The sequence below is a fragment of the Calypte anna genome, chromosome Z (genome assembly GCF_003957555.1).
Source record: "Calypte anna isolate BGI_N300 chromosome Z, bCalAnn1_v1.p, whole genome shotgun sequence".
In the NCBI taxonomy this organism is placed as follows: Eukaryota; Metazoa; Chordata; class Aves; order Apodiformes; family Trochilidae; genus Calypte; species Calypte anna.
The window spans coordinates 66,859,039-66,884,641 of record NC_044274.1 but is presented as its reverse complement, the minus strand read 5'-3'; the positions used below and the strand labels follow the sequence as shown (position 1 = coordinate 66,884,641).

Here is a 25,603-nt window from a genome sequence, read left to right as displayed (position 1 = left end):
CATTTATATGCTCCCAAACCTGAAAGGAGGGAAAAAGACAAGCAGCTCAGCATTACTTTTCAGATTGTTGTCCAAGACTTAGTGTGCCAGGACTGTGGTGGAGATTGCAGTGGCCACTTGAGGTGAGACTGGGGCAGGAGGCTCTCCAACAATGGTTCTGAAGTTCCGGATCCACGTTCTGGATCCTCCTTCTCTGAGTGCAAACCCTGTGAAACATGTATTTATATCAAGACTACTGAGAAGCTGAAATAATTGAATTAAATTCTCACTAAATTTTGCATATAGTAGAAATATTTCGATAACTGACTTTTCAATATGTTTCATAAATAATCATCACTTTCATTGCAGTGAACATATTTATTGCAATACCTGACTCATCTGACATTTCAGTGATCTTTAAATTTGTTTATATGTGTTACAATCTTACTTGGATGGTAAATCAATGTAATTTCTATAAGTGCTTCTGGAAAACTTTGCAATACAAAGAAAAATCCTCTTGAGAACTAATGCAGTGAAAGATGTATGCCAGAAAGAAAGGTAATTGCTAGTGGTAATGTATTTTACTTTGTGCATTCTTTAATAACATTCTAACTAACCAAATACAAAAAGGCAGTGACAGTGTATCAAGACCTTACTCCTACTCTTCCATCAAATACCAGTTTCTGTTGCTAATCTGTGGTACTGTGATTTCTAAAGGCAACACATTCAAGAAAAGATGCAAAAAGGCATCAAAAGTTTATGTTAAGATCAGGGAACAGAGAACAATGAAAAAGCTTAATAAAGTGTTAAACCTTTAAAAAAAAATTACTGAAGCCGTACAGTACTAAAGTCTTTCATACAGACTGTATCTTTATGTATAGCAAAAAGCTGTATTTTTCACATCAATATTAAATTTTAATGATGTTGCTGACATGCTGGCACAGGCAGTAGGAGCCCCTCTCTGTGCAGGCTTCCAAACCAAATAGTATTTAGACAAAGAGATTTAGACATTCCATTCCTGAAGGCAAACTCAAGCCTAGCATGAATTCCCCTGCAACCAAGTACCATCTAAGTACAGGTCACTTTTCTTTACCCCTTTTCTGTACTCTTACATTACCTGACAAGCAGGAATACACAGGAGTGTATCCAAGGAGAGTACATGCTGACTCAGTACACAGCTGAAATTTTGTTACTCTGGCTTAAAAACATGGCTCATTTCCAAGATCATACCACTACCAAAACTGCACTTCAAATTGTCTTCAAGATGAGGCTTAGAGTGCTGGAATTTAAAAGAAAATAATTTTAAAAGGAAATAGAAAAAAACCCAAACCAACAGATAAACAGAAGAGCAGCTTCTCATCTTTTTGTCTCTTAGCACGACTCCGGCTATGACAGACACAGAACTCCCAACTTACCACAACAAAAGAAATTAAAAAGCCTCCAATAAAAATAATGCCTTTCCCTGTTTTCCAGCAAGTCCTTGTTTCTTTATACACTTCTTGCACTCTGTGCTACCAGAGGAATCCCTTTATGGTTGTCTTGCCAAGGCTACACTTGATCTCATGTTCTGCAAATCTCACCCCAATGAGTTCTGAATCCCTCTCCCATGGCACTCACTCTGCTGAAGAGCCTGGCTGCTCCACATCAGAACAAGGTCACAGAAATGACAGAATTGTCACAGTTGGAAAAGACCTCTAGGATCACAGAGTTCAACCATCAACCCAGAAAAACACACGGTGCCCACCTAGAGAATGTCCTAAAGTGCCACATCTACACTGGTTTTAAATAACTCCAGGAATGGTGACTCCACCACCTCCCTGGGCAGCCCATTCCAACACCCCACTACTCCCTCAGAAAGGAAATTCTTCCCTGTACCTAGGTGAGTGAGTACTGTACCCTATGATTCATTACAAATGCATCCTAAAACCAGGGCTAAACACACGTAACAACTTTTTGTGTCTCCTTATAGTGTATTCTCAAATGGTCACAACTTCTTACGTACCTGGTAGGAATTACAATAATCAGCAGTGAATAAAACAGTAGCTCTAAAGAAACCTTCTTGGGATAGCCAGATAGCCTCCTTGGTAAGATGAGCAGGGCTAAAACCCAACACGACCACAGACATTAGAGAAAAGCCTGTTTTAACTGCTCTTTACTTGATAGTATGAGCAGCCCAGTAATGCTGGGTCCATTTCCCAATTCTTAATTGTACTTCCTTATTTTTTTCAGACTGCATCCAGGTGTTTTTTTCTTGTCAAGAGCACAGTCTGAATGCTCCCTTGAGGGCAAACACAGTCTCAATAAAAGCACATTTAGCACAGATGGGAGTTTAGTAATGGCTCATTTATTCCCTTTGAAGACTATGGTCAGAGGTCCTTAAATCCAATGCACTGCATCTGTGTGCATTAACAATGGTGTATTAGGCTCATTGTGCTTCACCATGTGTGGCACAGATAAATACACATGTAACCACACCTTGAAAGGCTCGTTTTCTTCTTGAGCTCTTTCAGTATATATAAATACATAGCAACACTGTGGAAGGAGAGGTTTGTATTGGTTCCTGCTTTTTGAGTAGCAGGCAAACCATTTGTACAAGTGATGCCTTGTCATATATAGAACATATATAGAAAAGTATTCTGTGGAGGTTAGCAATTGTATATCACAGCTAAGAAAATGAGACACTTTTCTGCATGAGGTTTTCTATATTGAATGATGACACAGAGATGATGTTATTTCATATTCACCTGACGTGCATTATTTTGAAAAAAAAGTCCCTCATTTACTGAAAAAATTAGAAAGATTCTCCTGTCTCATTACAAAACCTCATTTTATTCTTTACCTTACAGCAAAATCAAGATGATACTTTATTTCATTTCTTACTACTTAATAAAATATTTTTAATACAACAAAATATTTGCCAAGGTTGAAGCACGTGAACCATTTTCATAGCAAGATATTTCACTTGGTTATGTTTATAAAGGAAAACCAATTTGGGTACCCCATTCCCATTTGAAATTTAGACTTGATTAACAGCAAATTTTAGAAAATTTAAAATATTTCTGTTTTCCCCAGATTTACTCTGTATTTGACAGAGCACTGGAGAGGGAGTTGCATAGTTTGAATTGCTTCTTTCACCTCATCTTAGAATACCTTAACATTATTTAGAGTTACACTTCAGACTATGCCAGAGAGGGCCAAGATCAGGAGAAAAACTGAAGCTGAAAAGGAAACAGTCCATGAAAGTGAAAAAGAGGGAAAACAAATTGCAGTTAATGCAAGTCTCGTGCTGCTGCTTTGAAAACTACTAGTTGCACTATCATCAGTCTCCTATCCAGCCTCATAACAGACACTTTCCTAAGTTCACTATGCACAAAAAAAATTGGGTGCTCTACAAACCCAGTGATTTTTAAATGAATTAATATTAGAACAAAAAGAAAGTTTCACATGATATTCATTCTTAACAATTACAAAGCAGTAAGTCCTAGTCAAGATTCAGCTATATTTTCCCAAAGCAGAGTAATATTTCTTTAGAAACTGAAGTACAATAAAGTTAAAAGACATCATTTTATTTATAAAACATTTGCCTAATAATTTACCAAGGTAATTTCAATGTTTCCTAAATATATTAGAAACTAAATCCAATGCCAGCTGACATTCTGCAATTAAGGAAAAGGCTGGAAACCACCTCAGGGAAGTAACACGGAGTGAGAAAGTTGCATATAACCAGGAATGGAGGTGGGACATCATAACACAATGCAGTACTCTTGTCTCTCAAAAGGCATAAAAGTCAATTTATTGCACCAAAACTACACCTTGATAGACTCTACTAATCTCCTCCATATTTTGTGTCTCAAATATTTTCCATCTTTAAGGAGAATTTGATTAAAAACTGTCTTTTCTTTAATCTTCAGGTTCACACATACTTTTCCATTCTTGTAGTTCTTGAGAATCATTTATCTTCCATGCTTCCGTAAAGGACTTTAGCTTTTTTCTGTGGTAGGAAAAAAAAATCCAATAAAATATCAAAATATTTTGGAAATTGGGACATCAGACCTAGAAAACCATGCATTCTTTTGTAAAAATTTTATATACAGTCAAAAATAGTAGTTTGCATATCTCAATCATTTAACATTTTTCAGCATATGTATTCCAGCTTCAGGACAGTCACCTATTTAATCTTATAACTAACTAACACACCCATAAGTACTGACAAGATGAAATAAAACAATGAGTGTGAGTAAACCATTACAGGAAATAAACACTATTATGGTATTACTGTTTGGGTTTTTTTTGGCATTCACTTCCACATATTCATCCTGGGGTTTTTTTGGGTTTTTTTTGGTTATTATTTTTTAAAGAGTTCACAAGAGCTGTGACAAATACCAAGACATCTAAAATGGGTTAACACAAAATTCCTGATGAAAAACATGTGAAGCCCGTGTGGAATTGTCCAGTGGATTTTTTTAAGGAATATGAAAGTGATATTAAAAAAAAAAAAAAAGAGAGAAGGCATCTGGCCTGTGGCTATTGCAACAGCACACATATACTACTGCGAAGAGGTCTGCATTTAAATCCTAGGATCATGATAATTTTCATTTGCTACCAATTATCATATGCTTTTAAAAAATTCTTTATTTTTCTTTTGGGGAGAAAGTACAGAGGAATGCTACGACATTTAGATCACATCATGGCAATAAGAGAAAATAAACAGGAACATATAAATGAAATATTTCTATAATGACTTACATAAAAGAACTGGAAGAATTAAGAGTTACATAATTATAATAATTTATGCACAGTGAAATCACTGACACCATTGACTTTTATTTGTTTCAGTTTCAATAACTTAAGCTCCAGATTTATATAGATGCATGAGGGTCCCTCCAAAGTGTATGCAAGTGGTCTACAGTGAAGGAATAACCTGGTACAGGTCAATCCCAATGAATTAACAACTGCTGTGTGCTGTCTCTCATTAAAAGGGGAGGCAAAAGTGTCAAAGTACAGATGGGGCAGGCTGGTCTGGCAGGCAGGGCTGCAGTCTCAAGGTTAGCTTTACTCCACTGCCAGAATCAGTGCCCTTCTCTTTGTCTTGCTCCAGTCCTTTGGGTTGTAATGCCTGTTCACATGTAACACCAGGAAATTTAATTTGTGTGATACTGGAGAAAGAACCACTTTCCCAGCTGGATCAAGTCCCTGACCTGGCCTGTTTTGTGGTCATCCAGAACCCAGACTTGGCATCTCAGAGAAAAAGGCCAGAAACATGCCCTCCAGGAGCATCCTGAAGGAGGTGGGCTTCGGGACCCTGCTCCAGAGGCTCCCTCCCAGGGATGCATGCTCATGGAGCAGTGAAGTGTGGGTGCAGAGCTTCCAGCCTGGGTGATAAGTCAGGATTTAGGACTCATTACAGCTACAGATGAAGTATTTATTCTTCTTCACTTTAAGAACACAAACAAATTACATACTGAAGGGTAAAATACAGATGGTAGGTTACATGTGCCAGAGGAAGTTTAGGTTAGGTGTTAGAAAGAATTTCTTTACAGAGAGGGTGATCAGACATTGGAATGGGCTGCCCAGGGAAGGGGGGATTCTCCATCCCTGGAGATATTTAAAAAGAGACTGGATGTGGCACTCAGTGCCATGGTCTAGCAACCGCAACAGTGGATCAAGGGTTGGACTCGATGATCTCTGAGGTCCCTTCCAACCCAGCCAATTCTATGATTCTATGATTCTATATTCAAAGCCTGGTCCCATTAAAAAAATGGGACACAATTTAAGTTCCATAATTAAGACTGTTCAGTCACCTCTCACTCTGCCCCTCTATGGGCACTGTAAATCAGCCCTCTAACAACATCATGGCACATAGTTTTTACTGATCATAGGCTTTATGTGCATCTAACGCTCTTTTTTAGCAATGGAGAATTTAACATGCTAGAACTGTATTTGTGTCCTGCCCAAGTAATGTGCTGGAATGTTTTTCATAAAAAAAAAAAAAAAAAAAAAAAAAAAAAAAAAAAAAAAAGATAAACCAAAGGAACATATATTATTTCACATCTTATTTTTATTAAATAATAGCTCTGGCCTTCTACCCAAGACCCTAACCTTTCTTAACAGCAACTTTTTTCTTTATTTTAGAACCAAACATACCCTAAAACAGAGTTAAGATACTGCCAGTAATTTGCTGTTGTTGACTTTTGTCAACTGCAGACTGTGATTTGCAATTAACACAAGATAACAAGTTATTTTCCCCATAATCTCTTATGTATCTTCAGCAGAATGTGCTTATTTTACCCTCTTAAAAAGAGATAAAACTAGTGTTAAGTACTAAACACTGTTTTGTTTCCAAAAAAAGTGCTTGAACTTACAAATAATTAGTACTTAAAATTTTCCTATATTAAATTATTCTGTCAGGATTATCTGTGGACATTAAGCAACAAAGACCTTGATTTGTTATATTCTAAAAGGTCTTTTTGAATTGTGTTGATAGGACTGCCACTGAAAAGAAATAATTCAGTGGAAATGAATATGAATACTATCACATATTTATATGTAATCCATATATAATGTTACAGGTTGCACAAAGGTCATGTTATTTGATACATATGGGAATTTTCAAAACTAGTCTAGTCTGTAACATACTAAATTAAAATTTATTATATACAAAAAAAAATTAAATCTCTAGACTTAGTAAAATTTTGTGTGTTTGGGGAGTGCAATCATAATACATTGAAAATACTTATTTTTAAGTTACACAAGAAGAATATTTGCATTTCCTTCTACACTGTAGTATGTGTATACACTTTCAAGTTCCAAAATGGGTAAAGTATTTTCTGAATTAAAATATATTAATATTTTCACCACTACAGGTGAGAACAGAAGTAGTTATTAGAAGACAGTTATATTTCAAACTAATCTTCCTGCAAACAGTGAAACTACATACCTGAAAGTATTTGCTAGTACTTGCCATAATAAAAATTAGTTTATTCCTAACATTAGTTCAATGTTCATTTATTTTTACCATTTTTGTTTTAGAAGGCAGCAATTAACTTCTGACATAATACAGAACTGCAATATCTAAAGCATTGACTGAAATGGAGAGAAGAATTTCCTAAATATTTTTTCAAAGTTTTGTTCCACTGTCTCTTCCCTTAAGGGCAGGAAGATACTCAAAGAAGCTCTTACTGTTCTTTTTAATGCACATGGTAAGACAGGTTCTCTGATTCACAGCTGATGTTTTATTGGAGGCATAACAAAACAAAAAAATCACAATTTTTCTGACCTTTTCATATTCACTGTTGTCTCCAATTCCTTTGATTTGTAAGCTGCCTTCTTCAAGATTTCTTCAGGAATATCTGCCAGCTTCGCAACATTTAGCCCATAACTCCTTGCAGAGACTCCTTTAGTTATTTGGTAAAGAAAAGTGATAAACGAAGGATTCTCTTCATCTTCACATCCTGAAAATACAAAATCAAAATTAAAACCTCTTCTATTGTGTTAATAAAATGTAGCAGACCAAAGATGGAAATGGCAAAGACTGTGGTCTCATTATCATTCATGCTTTCTGTGTTTCTTACTCCATTTGAGAAATTCAAAAGAAAAATGTTTCCTTGACACCTCATATTTTACCTAAACATTGTGAGACTGAAAAAATCCTCCTTACTATACTTTTACCCTATTAAGCAGAGTTGTGTGTGTGTGTAAAACTTAGAATCTTTGTATGTCAGATTGTTTTACTTTTGCAAGTTAAGTTAGTGATGCTGAAACTGGGATATTGCATCTCATGTCTGCTGAACAATGACAGAATAGCAGAACTGTCATAACTACAGCACAGCAGAAGTTGTGCTGCCTACCAGGAGGCTAGCAGCCTTAAAAAAATGCTTAGGAGAAAACAAAGGTTTGGATGCTGGACCTTCTGCTAGGGTTTCTTTCTATTCACTGACAATAAGATGGAAACATAAGAGCCATCATTATAAATCTGATGACTCCTTCCTCTTCTCCTTTAGAATGATGTTGCATCTCTCCATAATACAGGCTTTGTGTAAAGAGCAGGAAAACTATGGTGTAATTCACTGCCACTCATTTTTCTGTCTTAAAAATGCAGGTTTTTGGAAACAATGGAAAGTTCCATAAACGCTGATGACTCAAGATGTTTTGATCTGACTGATTCAAGCCAAAGACTGGGAAAAAAACATGCCACAAGCTCATTTTAAATAAAAAAAATTAGAATGTTAAGATAACAGGTGCTAAAGATACAGGCAGAGTGAGAAACACAGATATGGTTTTGCTCACAGGTTATGGTACTAAAGCCATTGTGCTTTATGCAGCAAAGCAAGGAAGACTCACATGGCCTGAAGGTTCTGGTCAACCAACTTTGAAAGTAGAAATGTTGAAGCAGCAGAGTGAAACATAACAAAGGGTTTTATGGACCCAGTAGTTAAGAAATAGTGAATATTGATTATTGACAATATCCCATCAGCTTGATAGTATCAGAGATCAAGAGTTCAGATACTGAACATTGTGAGAAAAGGATATGCTGGTCCTCAGGAGAGTGATGCTCTTAACTGGGAACATCAGTGTGGTTTAGTTGGTGCTAATCTAAACACATTACTTTGAACTACTTGCACTTAAAGATTCAGGGATCCCTGCTACTAACATTAAACAGAATACAAATCCTAAAGTCTCCCACCAGCAAAATTCTTATAGTTTTTTAACTAACTCTCTGAAAATAATTTTAAAATGAGAGGTATATACTTAAGTAATTTACTTAGTGGCAAATACTTAAGTAGCCTGTCCTGATTAGTCTACAACATATACAGACAATATAATATTAAGAATGAATGAGGGGGAAAGCTACTGGCAAATAATACATCAATTCTTAAAAAAATTCTAGGAATGATTCAGGGAACAGAATTCTTCAGCACCTCATTAAATCTGAAACTTCAAGAGAAAAAAAATCCAAGCAGCTTACATGGAGAGAAATCCCACATTACAAATCTGGAAGACGTGAGTAAGAGAGATCCAGTGGATAAACCCTACGTGGATTTTTAAAAGGCTGTTGACCTTTACTACATCAAATGCTCCTCTGAAAACTAAGCAGCCATAATCTAAAAGGAAGTCCCTTGCATTTGTAAATAATTGGTTAAAAGATATAAAACAGATGGTAAAGGTCAGCTCCCACCACGAAGGGTGACCATCACTGCAGTCAGAGCTGCTCAGTGTACCCATTATCAAATGAAAAAAGCATCTAACAAACTTTACTGAAAATAGCAGTTGAGAGCAACAGTGACAAGAAGAAATGCTGTAAGTCTTCTACTTGTTAAGAACAAGCAGACTGGGATTTTGATAAGCAATCTACAAAATTAGGCATGACACAGAGAGGATAAACAGAGATTATTTCTCTGCCTCTTCTCATTCAAGAACTGGGACTGTTAAGTGAAGCTACACATTTTAAAAGAATCTCAAAACAAGAAAGAGGAGGTGGTTCTTCACACTAGTATTGAATTTTGGAACTGCATGACACAGTACTATGGAGATGCTTAAGAGTATACAAGTATACTCAGGATTCACAGACAACCTCATTGAAATTAAACCCAATGAAGATACTAAAATGCAGAAAACACATCCACCTCTTGAGTCTTCCTAACTAGCAAGTGTTAAGTGAAAGAGTTGCCATACGTTTGATTTCTAATCCCTGCTCCCTAATCCTTTGTATTTGGCTACGGTGAGAATCTGGATAGTGGAAGAAGTGAATCTTTTCTCTGACTTAGCTCAGTCATCCTTCTACTAAGTGTGAGAGGGAAATGGTTGTTCAGTTTTCAAGCCCTCCAAAGTGTGTGTGAAGGCTGATATTGTAATGAGTTTGGATGTATCACTTTAAGGTGGAGGTTCAAATTACTGTAACATGTGCTTATCCCTATCGTGCCAAGTGTCATGCAGATGTAACCTTACCTTTTTGTTCAGGACTTTCCTCCTCATTTACCAAGAAAGCCATGTGGTAATTACCAACTTTTTCTGGATATGCCTTTTCCAGCTCACAAACTGAGGGATAATGAGTGACAAACAGTGTCAGTGACTCCACCTACAATGATGAAAAAGGCACATAAGGAAGTCTGGCTTTATTTTTTTTTAAAGCAGCATAGCATTGGTATCTATTATCTAATATCTCTTTGCTCTGAGTTTAGTCATGCCACATTTCCACAAGGAAATACAGACCATGTCAAAGACAGTCTGTTATAGGACAGCATTCACAAGAATATGTATGATTGATCACTTACATCTCTAATAAAATATTCAAGTGTAGCGTAAGCAATAGCGATTCCATCATGTGTGCTAGTGCCTCTTCCCAATTCATCCAAAATCACTAGTGATCTTGAAGTTGCTTTTCTTATTATCTCAGCAGTATCTGTCAGTTCTTCCATAAAGGTACTTCGGCCTTTGTAAATGTTGTCTGCTGCACCCATTCTGCATTGGGATACAAGAGATCACAGAACTGCCATGGTTGGAAAAGACCTCTAAGATCATCACGTCCAGTGATCAACATCCACTCCCCACCCCCCCACCTGTAAAATATATAAAATACCTTTATTTATATCTGTATCACCATGCCCACTGAAGCATGTCCTGAAGTGCCTCATCTACACAGCTCTTATATACCTTCAGGGATGGTGACTCCACCACCTCCCTGGGCAGCCCATTCTAATGCACAGTTACTCTGAGAATAAAGAAATTCTTCCTCAAATCTAGGCTAAGCCTCCCTTGGTGCAACTTCAGGCCATTTTCTCTAGTCCCATCACTACTTGAGAGAAGAGGCCAGCACCCACCTCCCCACAAACTCCTTTCAGGTAGTTGTAGAGAGCAATGATGTCTCCCCTCAGTCACCTCTTCTCTAAACAAAACATTCCCAATTCCCTCAGACTCTCCTCACAGTCTTGTTCTCCAGACCCTTCACCAGCTTTGCTGCCCTTCTCTGAACTAACTCCAGGAGCTCCATGTCTTGTAGTGAGGGGCCCAGAACTGCACCCAGTACTCTACCTCACCAGTGCAGAGTATGGGGACAGAATCATTGCCCTTCTCCTGCTGGCCACACCGGTCCTGATACAAGCCAGGATGCTGGTGGCCTTCTTGGCTACCTGGGCACACTGATGGCTTGCATTCAGCTGGGTGTTTGCCACCACCCCCAGGGCCTTTTCCATCTGGCAGCTTTCCAGTCACTCATCCCCAAGCCCGTAGCTTTGCATGGGGTTGCTGTTATACCAAAGTGCAGGACCTGGCATTTGGCCTTGCTAAGCCTCATGTTATCAGTTTAAGTTAAAAAAAAAAAAACATGCCAGAAAATTCTGAAAAAAATTATACTGAAACCATTTACTGCAGATATCTTCCTGCTGCTCCAAGCAGACCAGAAAAACCTTGGTAGAGCATTCACCTTCCAGAAAAAAACTATTGCATTGGAGAAAAAGCAACAGCACACAGTGCAGGTGCAAGGGTACTCTACACAACTGAAAGCCCAGAAGGAACTCTTCATTTACCATTAAATAATGGCTTGCATGCATTCCCCAGGGGAACATATATATATGGATCCTACTGACACCTGGCTGAGGTAAGACCATGGGGACAGCAAAGAATTTTTCTGGACCATCAGTAATCTAGTCCCAAGATTCTGCATGAGCAGAAATCACAGCATTCCATGCCAACTACAGAGCTGAGGGAGAATGAGCATTTCTTCCTTCTTGGCAAAGTGTACAAGGCAGCCTGCACTTCCCTTAAAAAAGACTGTAGAAATTCAGACCAATCAGCTCACTAGGAGGATTCCAGCAAAGGTAGCTGTAAAAATGAATTTTACTTTTTTTTGTTCAGTTCAAGGACCTGGATTGGTATTTTTAAAATATTAGCAACACCTGAAAGCATCAGATATCAGAATTTCCATGTAGAGTGGATACTCATGTGACCAGGGATTTGTGCATCCAGAAAGATCAGTTAGTTCCTACAGGCAGTAACAAAGTAAGAATCATTTAACATAATCACACAGGTACACAATTAAACTAGCATGCTTACATGATTTGAAGACAAAGATTTCTCTTCAACCTTTCACACAACTGTCCTTGAGTTTGCCAGTCTCTGTGCAGGTTAGCTTCTCTGCTACACACACACACACACACACACACACACACACACACACACACACATGCACACACAAAAAGTCCCTCATGTTTCATACAAGTCTTTTGTAAATGTTTCAGCTTCACTCAATCATTTCAGTTGGAAAAGGATTTTAAAATCAGCAAGTTCAACCATTAACTCAGCACTGCCAAGTCCACCACTGATCCATGTCCCTCAACTCCACATCTACTCAGTTTTTATATCCCTTCAGGGATGGTGACTCCACCACTGCCTTGGGCAGCCTGATCCCATGCCTGACAACGCTTTCAGTGAAAAAATTATTCCTAATATCCAACCTAAACCTTCCTTGGCACAACTTGAGGCCATTTTCTCTTGTTCTGTCACAAAAAAGACAAACATCTACGCCACTACAACCTCCTTTCAGGTAGCTGTAGAGAGCAATAAGGTCTCAACTCCCTCTTCTTCAGACTTAACAACTCCAGTTCCCTCAGGTGCTCCTCACTGGGACTGCTCACCAGACCTTTCACCAGGTTGGTTGCCCTCTACCCAACACACTCCATCCCCCTGATGTCCTTCTTGTAGTGAGGGGCTCAAAAAATGAACACAAGATTTGATGTGCAGCCTCACCTGTGCTGAACACACACAGGGATAATCCCTGCTGTAGTCCTGCTGGCCACACTACTTCTGATACAAGCCAGGATGCTGTTGGCCTTCTTGGCCATCTGGGCACACACACTGCCTCATCTTCAGTAGCTGTCAACCAACACACCCAAGTCCTTTTTCTCCAAGCAGCTTCCCAGACACTCTTCCTCAAGGCTGTAGCATTGCCTGGTGTTGTGACTGAAATGCAGGACCCAGCACTGAGCCTTATAGAATCCTCAGGTTTCATCTCAAATTGTGAAACTACAGCTTTGATCTCAGAAGCCTGTTGGTAGTTACACCCTGTTTTTTTCTTCTTCTATGTCTTTCCTTACCTATTCAATTAATACACTTTTTGTGTGGTAGAAATAATATTTCCTTTTCCTATATACTTTTCAGTTGCATTAATCACATTACATTATGATATAGATTATCACTAGTAAACTACTGTGTAGGTCTGCAAAAATTGATTTGTTCACTCTCATCAGCCAATAATATATATACAAGCTACACTGATTTAAGGAAAACTGACTCACACCATAGCATATTACATTTTCAAACACAGCAGCTGGCCACAACTATATTTAAAGCCAATGAAAACCTATAAAGAGAATCCCAATATAGCCTTTTTTTCTCATAGTCTTTTCCTGTAGATGTCTCTAATATAATTGCTTCTGTTGCCTAAATAAGCACTAGCAAGGTACTCATCATTTTATGAGGATCTTATGATTGTCAGGAGTAATTGACTATCAATACCAAAACCTGGTGGGCTGGAGACAGTACAACTACACTTTCTACATGATATATGGTTTCTGCCCTGGAAATTTGTTATGGTGGCATGCATAAGTTCACAGTATACAAATCTTCAATAAGACAATTTTGATAGGAGATGGGTATTCTGATACAATCATCAAACTGAGTGTTTTTAATTCATTGAGTATGTGCTTACATTAACACACAGTAGGTATACTCCCACATACTTTAAAAAGAAATTTGGCTTTACACATAAGCTAATTAAACTTTATATTAATTTCAGTGAATTAAATATATGACTCACAATACTGAGTTATTGGGAAATTAACATTTTATTAAGCCACATACTACTGTAATCCCTTTAAATACTGGGATAAGAACTATGAACATACTACTCAATTTCTTGGTGCCCCCAACACATCTCAGCTTCTTTTCTAGCTTGGTTGAGCCATCATGGTACAACTGTGAAATAGAATAATCTCTCTTTATTGAAACATTGCACAGATTTCAGAGAACAATGTAAATTAGATCTATTTTAACATTATTAGCTACAAATAAGTTCCCCAGAATGACAAATACTTTTTATATCAGAACAATCTCTGGCTCCATAATGGGCAACTTTAACCCTAGTTTCCAACCCTAGGATTATTAGTGTTATTATTTTATCACTTTTAGTTAGCTTTTCATTACAGAGACAGCAGCTAACCAGCTGTCTGTTCTACACCTATGATGATTACACTGAGACTTCTCAGTTCTATTTTTCTCTTGGACTACATCATTTCCATAGAGACCTCAAAATCATTTAGTCATTTTGTATCTAATTTACATTCACAAAAATAATTCTCAGAGCTTCTCACTAAATGCTCAAGATACAAACAGAAATGAGTATTATCTTTCTCTTGTTCTTGGCAACAGCTGCAAGAGAAGTCTTTCTTTCCAGCATCTTAAAACATTCAAATCCAACTCAGGCTTATCTACAGATGACATAAAAACTCTTAAATGTCAGCCTTTGAAAACTGATAAAATTATTCTTTCTGCTTCTGTGCTTAACATTAGAAGAATCATGGCTGCTTTTTAAACCAACATAATAAGCAATATTATCCTAGAAACAATTAAAGGTAACTATTTTAACACGGATGATTGCATTCATAAAACTAACAGTTAATATATATCAAAGCATTGCTCCCTAACTGTATGCCATATTCCTGTTACAATAAAGTTTTTGATTCAAAACACCAACTTCTTAAAACATTCTTCTTCAAGTTTAAAACAGCTGTAATAAATCCCACTAAAATTCTACAAGATTCAGTTGCTTTGAACTTACATTTCAATGTAGCTTGCCTTCTAAGTATTTTTATACATCAAAACATTTGTTTTTCCTATAATATTTAATAGAATCTGGAAAATTTACCACTGCTAACAGCCACTCCATAGGTAACACCTGGGATTCTATTCCTATGAATTACAAGGGTAAAAATGCTAAAAGAAATGTTACATATACCCCTTTTAGCCTTAATGCTAACAGCACTTTAGCCATATTTTTTTTGTTTGCTTTTACACGTGTTCCTAAAGTAATAATAAAGTGTCAAGACTCATTTTCTCTGGAAAGATGACTGCCATAGGATCAGACATTTTCCTAACTTTTAAATATGCAAAAGATAACTATTTTGTTACATTTTAATGCTGCATTCCTTACTACTGTAGACAACAATATAGTGAAACATGTGAAGGAAGAGGTGTGAGTCATCCCTGAGTGATGCAGCAGACATGTTATGTACTACCCAAATTTTCCTTTCTTCCCTAATTAAAGGGGGAAAAAAATAAATAGGCATCCTGGAAAAAAGGTTAAAACATAATAAGACAGCCACACAAGCAAACCATTAGAGCAAGAATAATGCCACCCAACTTCACCAGCTCTATTCCTCTCTTTGTTAAAACCCCAGCTGCTGAAACTCGTGACACAGTTAAAACAAAAAATTCAGTTTCTGCTATGGAATTTCTAATGTCTGTGTTCAGAAAGATTACTGTGTTCTGCCCACAAGGAGTGTGCAGATATCCAAAGTGAAGAGTGCCTCTTTAGTGCTGGCAAGAGATCCATCACTCCTTAGCAAATGCAATTTGGCTGGAAACCACTTGTTATAATGTCTCTTCAACAGCCAACCAAACTTCACAAAATTAAAAGCTCTTCATCTTATAATGTTCCACACATTTATTATGTAAAGAAAAGAATAAGAAAAAAAATGGGGAAAAAAAATAAATAAAAAGAAGAAAAAAATAAAGGAGGCATTATCTCCTTTCAGTGCTAGGTTTCAAGTGGTAAAGATTTTTGTCTATAGCCTCAGAAAAAAACCCAAAAGAGGCAGTGCTTCCTTAAATTACTTTTTGGAGGATAAGTTAGATGATATGCAGAAGTAGCTAGCTTTATGTAAACCAGCTAATGCTGTATGCTTAACCTGTATCTGAACTCTTAAGAGAAAATTATGCAGATTTTCTTGTGCTTCAGTAGCAGCATTCAAATGGCTGGATTTTTAACCTGCTCTCCTAAGCCAATATATGCTGACTTTTTCCAATGCATGTGCTCACCATCCCAGGAAGATAGCCTATATTTTGTGATATGAGCCTCTAAAAAAGTCTGCATTTTTTTCAATTATACAAGATACGATACCACTCAGAAACCACTACAATTAAAGAGCACAACTTTTTTCCATGAATCTCAGGAATTATTTTGTCATCAGTATTCATTGCTCTCAACAGGCAGAAACTGATATTGCTAAAACTGAGTGTCCTTGAAAGTTAACTCAGCCTGGTGCTTTCTTGCTTTTGACCAACTAGATGTGTCCGAGGGCTTTGACAGCCATCCATGAAAAATCTATATGGAAGCAGGACATTTAAATCGAGACTATTGAGCTTTTATTGACGCTTCTTCTCTCAACATCCTGTTATTACTACCATCAGAAAAAAACAGAGGATCCTGGAGAAGAGAACAGATTGGCAGACTTGACTAACAGTGGCATAAGATCAACAGAATAACCCAATACATTGCTACGGAGCACAGCAGAGATCCCTAGAGAGCTAGAGATACCCTATGCAGTCCAGGGGTGAAAGGGATGACACATTACTTAAAATAGAAAGTGTCCCAGTATGACAGAAGGCAGCAAAAAAAAAAAAGAAATAATATTTACCAATAGAAAAACTAATCTGATATCCAGAAGCTTGTAGTAAAGGCTTTTTTTCATGCTACCTTTTGAGGCCAGTTATCCAATGTGTTCTAAGGTGGTTTGGTTATAAAACTAAGAGCATTTTGTGGACCTCAGGTATTTTATTGTTCTCTTATGTGAATACCTCATATGGCTTTTGAGAAGGAAAAAGCAGCCCAAAAGCTCTCAGTAGTAATGAAAAGTAGATGGCATGAAACAAATCTTAGAAAACAAGAGTGCAAAACCATGCCCTAAAGCCTTACTTTTATACAGTTGTCAACATCTTCATGCTATTTATTAAGACTTAAAATAAATAAAAATTATTGTAAGTAAAAAATATAAATACACAATGCTGGGAAAAAATTAAATTTAAACTTTTGACCTTGATTTTTTCACAGTTTATCTAAAATACTTATTGGAGAAATGAAACCTTACACCTGATACTGAAGAATAAACCTAATTAATATAGTCTCTACATACTGCATTTGCTGTTTTCAAGAGAAGGCACTCAGGTTTCCAGGTATGGTTTGTCTTCCCAGGGATTAGAATTGAAGTCATGCTTAGTGTCAGAATGTACTCACAGTCAAATTATTTATTCATCAAGAACAACTAGCACTGAAAGAAAATTACTCTTTTCTCTGAGAATCTGAAATGTAAGGTGCAGAATTTGGCTCTCACAACACCAATGACAAAGACATTCCTCTTGTGATTCAAAGAGAACACTGAGAAAAACACAAATAAAATAAATTCATAATATGACTTTATGAATCCACTCACTCCCCTCACACAAAACCCTTCAAAATGTCATTTCAAAGATCATTGTATTTGAACAGGAATTATTCAAATTAAAATAACTAGTTTACAAAAAGAAAGGATTAGATGGGTTCTTTTCTTGTATGGAACTGTTCTCTACATATTTTGAACCAACACTATACAGTTAATATTTTTAAAAAGATTTCATAACAACTGTATCTTTAAATTTTTTCTCAGAAAACACTCTTCCCAGCTGAAGTTTCATGTGGTGTCTGCAGAAAACAAATTATAGCAAAAGTGTGATTATTAACTGAAAATTATGTCCGTGAGAACAGGAAAACTATATATTGATCCTGACATGAATGGAAGAACACAAGCAGAGTTTCATTCCAACACCTTTGTAAATCTTCTCCCATTGAACTAAGTTATTGACTTTTGAGTAGGCACCTATTGAGACTTCACAGGTTTAAAAATCAAAAGTAGTTTGCAAGTTGATCTGCAAGAAAATTAAAACAGGCATCCTAAACAGAGGACTGGCAGGCTGATTACTGCATGTCCTCTCCTACTGCAGCTCAATAATCCCAACACCTTTCACCAGAACAATTGTCCACTTCTGCCCACAAAAGCTTTTGAAACCCTGTGTATTTTAGAAAATCTTGGACAAGTAACGAGAATTTCTCAGTGGTTAGTATAAAAGTAGGCCAACTGGGATATTGTAATACCTGTTTGCTTTCCACAGACAATGAACGTTTATCAAGTAATGTTTTAGAAGACAGCATCTGCAAATTTATAACAGTTCACTGGCAAGAAACTAATGCTTCACACACCCCCAGAGTACTGGTAAATCAGTCACTTGATTTCCATCAAACTCTCACTGATTCAAACCAAATTCTGTCAATAAGAAAAACAATTTGCAGAAACTGCAATTACAGACTTCTTATCCTAAATATAACAGAAAGCATAGTTACCAGGATAATCATTTTAATTTATTCATGGGCAACTTTAAGAAGTAAATCTGTGTGAAGTTACATGGCTAGTGATGACAGGAGATCAGCAGATGCTCATGACACTAACCTATTGACAGTCAGCATGAACACACATGCTCAATTTACAAATTTTAAATGAAGAAATGCTGACAGTAGGTTACCCATTTCAGAAGAACAGTTGTTCTGCTCTATTCTGTTTTGAAAAGCCTGACAAAATACGTTACACATTTAATGTAAAATAAATTTTTGCTTTGTAAATTATTGTAGACATATCATAGTCTCAGACACTGGAAAGTTAATGAAACTAGTAAAAACTGCAGATCACTAGGGAGACATGCTTTGCATTATCCTGGAAAGAAAAGCGATGCCAAAGCTATTTTAATACTCAGTTTCATAGTGTTTTTTACCTTTTTTTTTTTTTTTTTTTTCTTTCCTGTATCACTAAGCAACTGAAATAGCCAGAATAGGTAATCACTTAAATCCTCATTACCTTATAGACTTGGCCAACAAAGGCATTCTGCACACACGAACACCCCAGTATATTAAAAGAAACATATCTGACAGGATTAGCTCTGAAGATGTGAACTGCATTGATTTTTTTGCTGAAAGCCAGAGGAAAGACAAACATCCATGGATTGCAGTGAACTTTCAATATCTAAAAGCTTCAGTTTGACTGACAGAACAGAGAGGACTGGGTTCTGAAGCCAAAATATCAGTCTAGTCAACACAGTCACTGAGTGACAAGAAGTAACCAATATCCTCTCATTCCTAAAGCAACAGAAATTCAGTTGCTCTTCCACAAGCTTACACTACATAAAGAAAAGCTCTTTTCCTGAATTCAGTAAGAATACCCTCAATAATATGAGAGTTCCTTAAAAATACTTGTTGTATCACCTACGGCAAATACATCACTCACTGTTAAAATAATCCAGCATATTTCTGCTTAATTCTAAATTTTTGAGCTGTATTTTAAAATTGGGTTTGCTCAAGACTCAGTTCCACTTTCTCCATGCCACAATACACCAGATGTTTGTCAGGGGAAAAGGGGTGAGCTCTTGGCAGACCTGGTGTCTGCTAACAGAACAAGGACACAATAGCAATAGCTTAAAATTCATGTCCTAACATGCAAATGGTTTTATAAGTGATGTATCACTGCATTGCTTTCTACAGATCCATCAGCTTTTACATTTACTCAAACACAGAGCTAAGCATTGCCTTTTCTTGCCCTCGGTGGGGAAGCTATGATTTCTTTCTGTACAGAGGCACCAAATTGACGTTTTTATTGCAGCTTCTCCCTCTGACCAAGAGATCTGCACAGGCAGTGCATACCATAAAGTCAATAATAGATGGAGAAGTGTATGAAGGCTCCATTAGGCAACTGGAGGTCCAAATACACACTTCTGCCCTGATTTCTCTGCAGGAAACCATTAACATTTATGCAATGATATTGATGGTCAAGAGAGTAACAGAGTACATACATTCATTTTGCCAAAGGACAAATTAGGCATAGATACTCAAATTAGGGTGTGTATTTGCAAGCCATCAACATTATTAGCCTGAAGAAAAATAAAGAACACAAAGAACCCAGCCCTAATACACGCACAGGTTTATGCTTACTACTCTCAGATTCCAGCAAGGGAACTCAAGGTAATTAAGTTAATGGGCATATGTAGCTGAAGGATTGAGGCCAAGGGGGGATTAAAAAGCAGAAACTATAGCAACAGACTAAGGACAATAGCTGAAGCATTCAGCACAAGTGAACTTTTCCCCTTTAAACCTGTGGATGCTACAGAAAATCCAATTCAAATTGTGACCAGGTTAAGTTATAGCACGGGAGAGTTTTAGAAAGGCAAATACCACCAGCCTGACAGAGCTCAAATGTAATGGGGTATGTCCAACACACAAGTTTTCTAGAAAAAAAAGAACTAAGTAATTTTTGATTTAACAACTCTAAAAGCAACTTCTACTTACCCACTTCTTTTTCAAAAAGAACACCTCCACATGACATAAAATAGGTGCAATGAATTTAATACACCATCCTATTTTCCCCGTGAAAGCTAGGAATAATTTGCCCCAGAGGTGTAACTTTATGACTGTAAGCATAAATGAAAGGCCTAAGCAATTTTTGTTATTCTGGCAATAAACACAAATACAATTAAGCAAGAACAAAATGAAACAAATTACTGTGCCATAAAGAAGAAGCATTTCTGAAAATTACTTTTGTGTTCTTGACAAGTAATAAGTTGTGTTTGACTGTCATTGTTGCTTTCTAGAGCAATACAAACAATTCATGTTTAACATATCAGTATATAAAATTCTTGTGTTGACTTGGGATTGCTTTGTGTAAACAGTTCCCTTCTTTTCTGCACAACACATAAACTCATGTCTATGTTAAAACCAGTAGGCATTATTACAGATATATCTAAAACAAACAAAGATGTGAAAAAGTATTTTTTCTTTTAATTTATTTTACTCTTTTTAACTGCACAGGTAAATCGAGAGACTCTAGGTGTTTTTGTTTACAGAAGAATCTGAGTGGCAAATAAAAAAATTTATCTTCAGGTGTGAATAATTAAAATAAAAATGATCTAATAAGGTATCAGCCACATTTCTGGCCAAAGGGACATGTAACATACAGAAAAGTTGCTCTGCTGAGATAAAGTCTTCCACAGTTCATCTTCAGTACTCAGCCTCCTGTTATTTCTGTACTACACAAGATGCCTTGCTTGCAGAATGCCATGACAAACACTGCTGTCATCTCAAGATTAGAATTTAATTTCCTATATTTCTGTAATACACGTATGAAGAAGATGACTAGCTGAATCTCTATGCCAGGTTTTGTGGTTTTTCTAGGTATTTCTAGGACAGACAGGAAAACTAATTTTCATAATCCTACCCCATAAGACTCAAAGAAATCAATAAAGCTTAACAAACCAAGAAATGGAAGCAAGTCCTGCACTTTGGCCACAACAACCCCATGCAGTGCTATAGGCTGGGGACAGAGTGACTGGAGAGCATCCAGGCTGAAAGGGACCTGGGAGTCTGGATTGACAGGAAGCTGAACATGAGCCAGCAGTGTGCCCAGGTGGCCAAGAAGGCCAATGGCATCCTGGCCTGGATCAGGAACAGCGTGGCCAGCAGGTCCAGAGAAGTGATTCTGCCCCTGTGCTCAGCCCTGGTGAGGCCACACCTCGAGTACTGTGTCCAGTTCTGGGCCCCTCAGTTTAGGAAGGAGATTGAGGTCCTGGAGCAGGTCCAAAGGAGGGCAACCAGGCTGGTGAAGGGACTCGAGCACGGACCCTATGAGGAGAGGCTGAAAGAGCTGGGGCTGTTCAGCCTGGAGAAGAGGAGGCTCAGGGGAGACCTCATCGCTCTCTACAACTCCCTGAAAGGAGGTTGGAGCCAGGTGGGGGTTGGTCTCTTTTGCCAGACGACTTTCAACAAGACAAGAGGGCATGGTCTTAAGTTGTGCCAGGGGAAGTTTAGGTTAGATATTAGAAAGAATTTCTTTAAGAAGAGAGTGATCAAGCATTGGAACGGGCTACCCAGGGAAGTAGTGGATTCTCCATCCCTGGAGATATTTAAAGAGACTGGATGTGGCACTCAGTGCCATAGTCTAGCAACCACAACGGTGGTTCAAGGGTTGGACTCGATGATCTCTGAGGTCCCTTTCAACCCAGCCAATTCTATGATTCTATGATTCTAAGTAATTTCTTAGTTTGGTAAATGATCCTTTAAGTAAAGAACAAAAATATTTATATTTGTTATAAAAATGAGAGGCTAATGCTTATTCTGGCATAATACTAGAGAATTTGTCACCAGCATACTGCCCCCTCAGCAGTAAAGTTTAAATACGATGGAGCTGGTCCATTTTTGTATTGTGTTAAGTGAAATTACTATGTAGAGACTTCTAATGAAAAATTCTTCAGAAACATATTTAATCAAGTGAGTTCGTGGGCAGTCTCTTTGCTAATTCAGCTTATCCATGAATGGAGCAATGCGTAAGTATCAAACAACATAATAAGCTGCATTCTGGTCATAAAATACTTTCCTTTTTTAACCTTAGTTTGCTTATTGTGGTGCAAAACCCACCATGTCTGCTGTGCAACTGTGATACAATGAAGCTTGTTAATTACTGTTTTAAATACAAAACTTTTCCCTTCTCCTGTGCAGAACCATTGGAATAATTGATCAGCTGGTAAAACTGGAGTGAGATTAAGTGCAACATTATCCAGTCTAGAAATATTCAAGGCCAGGCTGGATGGGGCTCGAAGCAACCTGGTCTTATGGAAGATGTCCCTACCCATGGCAGGGAGGTTGAATGTAGAAGATCTTTAAGGTTCCTTCCAACCCAAACCATTATATGATTCTATGATTATTTGCCCAGTTACAAAAAATTGGGACATTTTTTCTTCTTTTACCACCACCATCCAGATCAATGGAACATTCCTTTCCATTAATATTTGCAAGCACTACCTTGATATTTTTCTTAAGAGATTCACCCCAGATTTTAACTTTGTGTGAAAAACACCTGGAAAACATCTTCCACTAGATTTCCTTTCCAAATGAAATATTCTCTCTTTCCTGCTGCACACGCCACTCCATCCTGTGATTTCTGCTTTTCTCAAGATTTCTTATTAAACAATCCTTTGAGTATTTTAATCTATTACAGTAAATCACACAATTTTAAATATCTTTCAAATTTTAATGACAGTGATGTCTTTAGAATGAAGCAAAGAAAAAATATCCATAAACACAAAAAAGATTATTTCCCAAATATTGGCTGATGTTAACACAATATTTGCTTTTCTAATCTTATTAAAACTTTTAATGATGCTACAGCTATCTACACTTCATTCAGTTAGAGGAAAGTATGTTTGTCTAGAGAAAAAAAAAGTGAGGTTTGTCTGCTAGTTTCTTTTAGCTCCACACACTCCTGACAAAACAGTAATATAAGTTTGTCAAGTTGTCAGAATTAAATAGCTGTTAAAGTATTTAGGGAGGTAACATTCAAAGTATATCTTTTGTAAGATCTGACTTTTTTGAAAGCCAATTCCATGATTTAGAGATCTGACAAAGTAACATTTTGAATAAAAAATACAGAAGAAAGCATTATGGCATATTTGATGCACAGCCTTTAAAGAAACATGGATTACTAAGGGCTGAGTATTCTTTGGTTTTTTAGATTACTTTGAATAAACCTTTCATCCCTAAACTGTGCTCTAGCTTTAACAATATTTCTTTCCAAATTATCTTATCTTCCAGTCCCATGCCAAAACAAGGTAAGCATTTGAGAGCCTAAAAGAACGGTGTTTGGGTGGGAAGGGACCCTAAAAATTATCTAGTTCCAACCTCCCTGCATGGGCAGGGACACCTCCCACCAGATCAGGTTGGTCCAAGCCCCATCCAACCTGGCCTTGGATACCGCCACAGAGGTGGCAGCCACAGCTTCCCTGTGCAAACTATTCTAGGGTCTCACCACCCTCACAGTCAAGAATTTCTTCCTAATATCCAACTTAAATCTATCCTTTCACATTGAAACCATTTCCCCTCATCCTATCATTCCATGCCCTTACAAAAAGTCCCTCCCAGCTTTCTTGTAGCCCCTTCAGGTACTGGAAGGCCACAATAAGGTCACCCTTGAGAATTCTTTTCTCCAGCATTCTTCTCAACCCCAACTCTCTCACACTGTACTCCAGCCCTCCAACCATTTTCATGACCCTCCTCTGGACTCACTCCAGGGTGAGTTCCCTGTTTTTCATGTGTTCTATATTTTTCATGTGTTGAGGGCTCCAGGACTGGACACGATACTCCAGGTGGGGGTCTCACCAGAGCAGAAGGGAAGAATCACCTTCTTCAACTTGCTGGGCATTCTTCTACTGATGCAGCCCAGAACACAGCTGGCTTTTTGGGCTGGAAGTGCACACTGCTGGCTCATAGCTTGTCACCAGCTAACAGCCACAATCCATTTCCTCAGGGCTGTTCTCAATCCATTCTCTGCCTATCCTGTATTTTTGCTTGGGATTGCCTTGACCCAGGTGCAAGACCTTGAATTTGGCCTTGCTGAATATTGATGAGATTTGCATGGGCCCACCTCTCAAGCCTCTCAAGGTCCCTCTGGATGTCCTCCCTGTCCTCCAGAATGTTGACCACACCACCTAACTTGGTGTCCTCAGCAAACTTACTGAGGGTGCATGTGATGCCACCATCCCAAAAGCCTGTAAGCTGAGACTGCTGTCCTGTGACAGGGGCATTCTGGTTTAGATACAACCTAGGAGTGCTCTACCAGATGATCCAAATGTAAGGATTTGCTACACCTAGTCACAGTTCTGCCTTTGTAGGTGGAATAAAGTTGTACTTCTCCTACAAAGGAGAGAGCAATATGCCAGTCAGAAGCTGTCTCCAGTTTTTTTTGACCGTATTATGTATGTTCTCCTGAGTCCTCAGCATCTCAAGTTTGTGTTCTTCAGCTGATAATAATGCCATTGACAATACACAAGATCTTTCTGATACAAGGAAAACAAACAAACAAAAAAGTATCATATATCAGTGGGAAATACCTCTTGCACACAGATCACAGAAACAGAGATATGTGAAGTTCTTGAAGGGGTTATGGGAACAGGTCAAGGCTACATGTATCCTGCATCCTTTCATGAACATATCAAGGCACAGTCAAAGACAATCCCTTATTTTCTTTCCCATAGGTTCTCTTTCAGGTGCCAACAAAGAAATAATATGGGTGAAAGGATGATGGCTGCAGTAACTCATGCAATAAATGTCACTTTGGCATATGTAAATGCCCTTTCCTCTTATACCTTTGTGGATCCAATTGCACATGACTGACATGGGTCTCTGCTCACAGGATGATGGAAATGCAGACTGCCAGCCACATCAGTCAAACAGGCATTCATATTCTGCTTTTTGATGTAACATGAAGCTCTCTGCCATGTGAGTGAGCAACGCTCACAAATTTAAATGGAATAGAACACCTGACACCTCTTAGCTTTGCAGATTTCAGGATCTGTTGAAGGTAATACCTGAGCAGTAGCAGAGCAAACTTGGACAAGAAGCAAGAGAAGTACAGCCACCAGCTGGCAGAACAGCACAAAACACTGAGTTACCCACTTAAGAGGGACTATGTGATGAAATGTCTTGGCCTTTACAGGAGCTTCCTTCTCACAA

At 37.7% G+C, this 25,603-nt stretch overlaps 1 protein-coding gene across 1 annotated transcript in view; it reads right to left on the bottom strand.

Moving 5' to 3' along the window:
- Positions 1 to 2,787: 2,787 nt before the first annotated feature.
- The window catches only part of MSH3 (mutS homolog 3), a 96,615-nt gene continuing 73,799 nt past the window's right edge, over positions 2,788 to 25,603 (bottom strand). The window contains exons 20-24 of the mRNA XM_030467628.1: positions 24,516 to 24,660; positions 10,251 to 10,437; positions 9,925 to 10,054; positions 7,256 to 7,430; positions 2,788 to 3,970 (exon numbers count right to left, since the gene is read on the bottom strand). Coding sequence (XP_030323488.1) covers positions 3,880 to 3,970; positions 7,256 to 7,430; positions 9,925 to 10,054; positions 10,251 to 10,437; positions 24,516 to 24,660 — 728 coding nt within the window. The 3' untranslated portion in view covers positions 2,788 to 3,879. The remainder of the gene's footprint in view (positions 3,971 to 7,255; positions 7,431 to 9,924; positions 10,055 to 10,250; positions 10,438 to 24,515; positions 24,661 to 25,603) is intronic.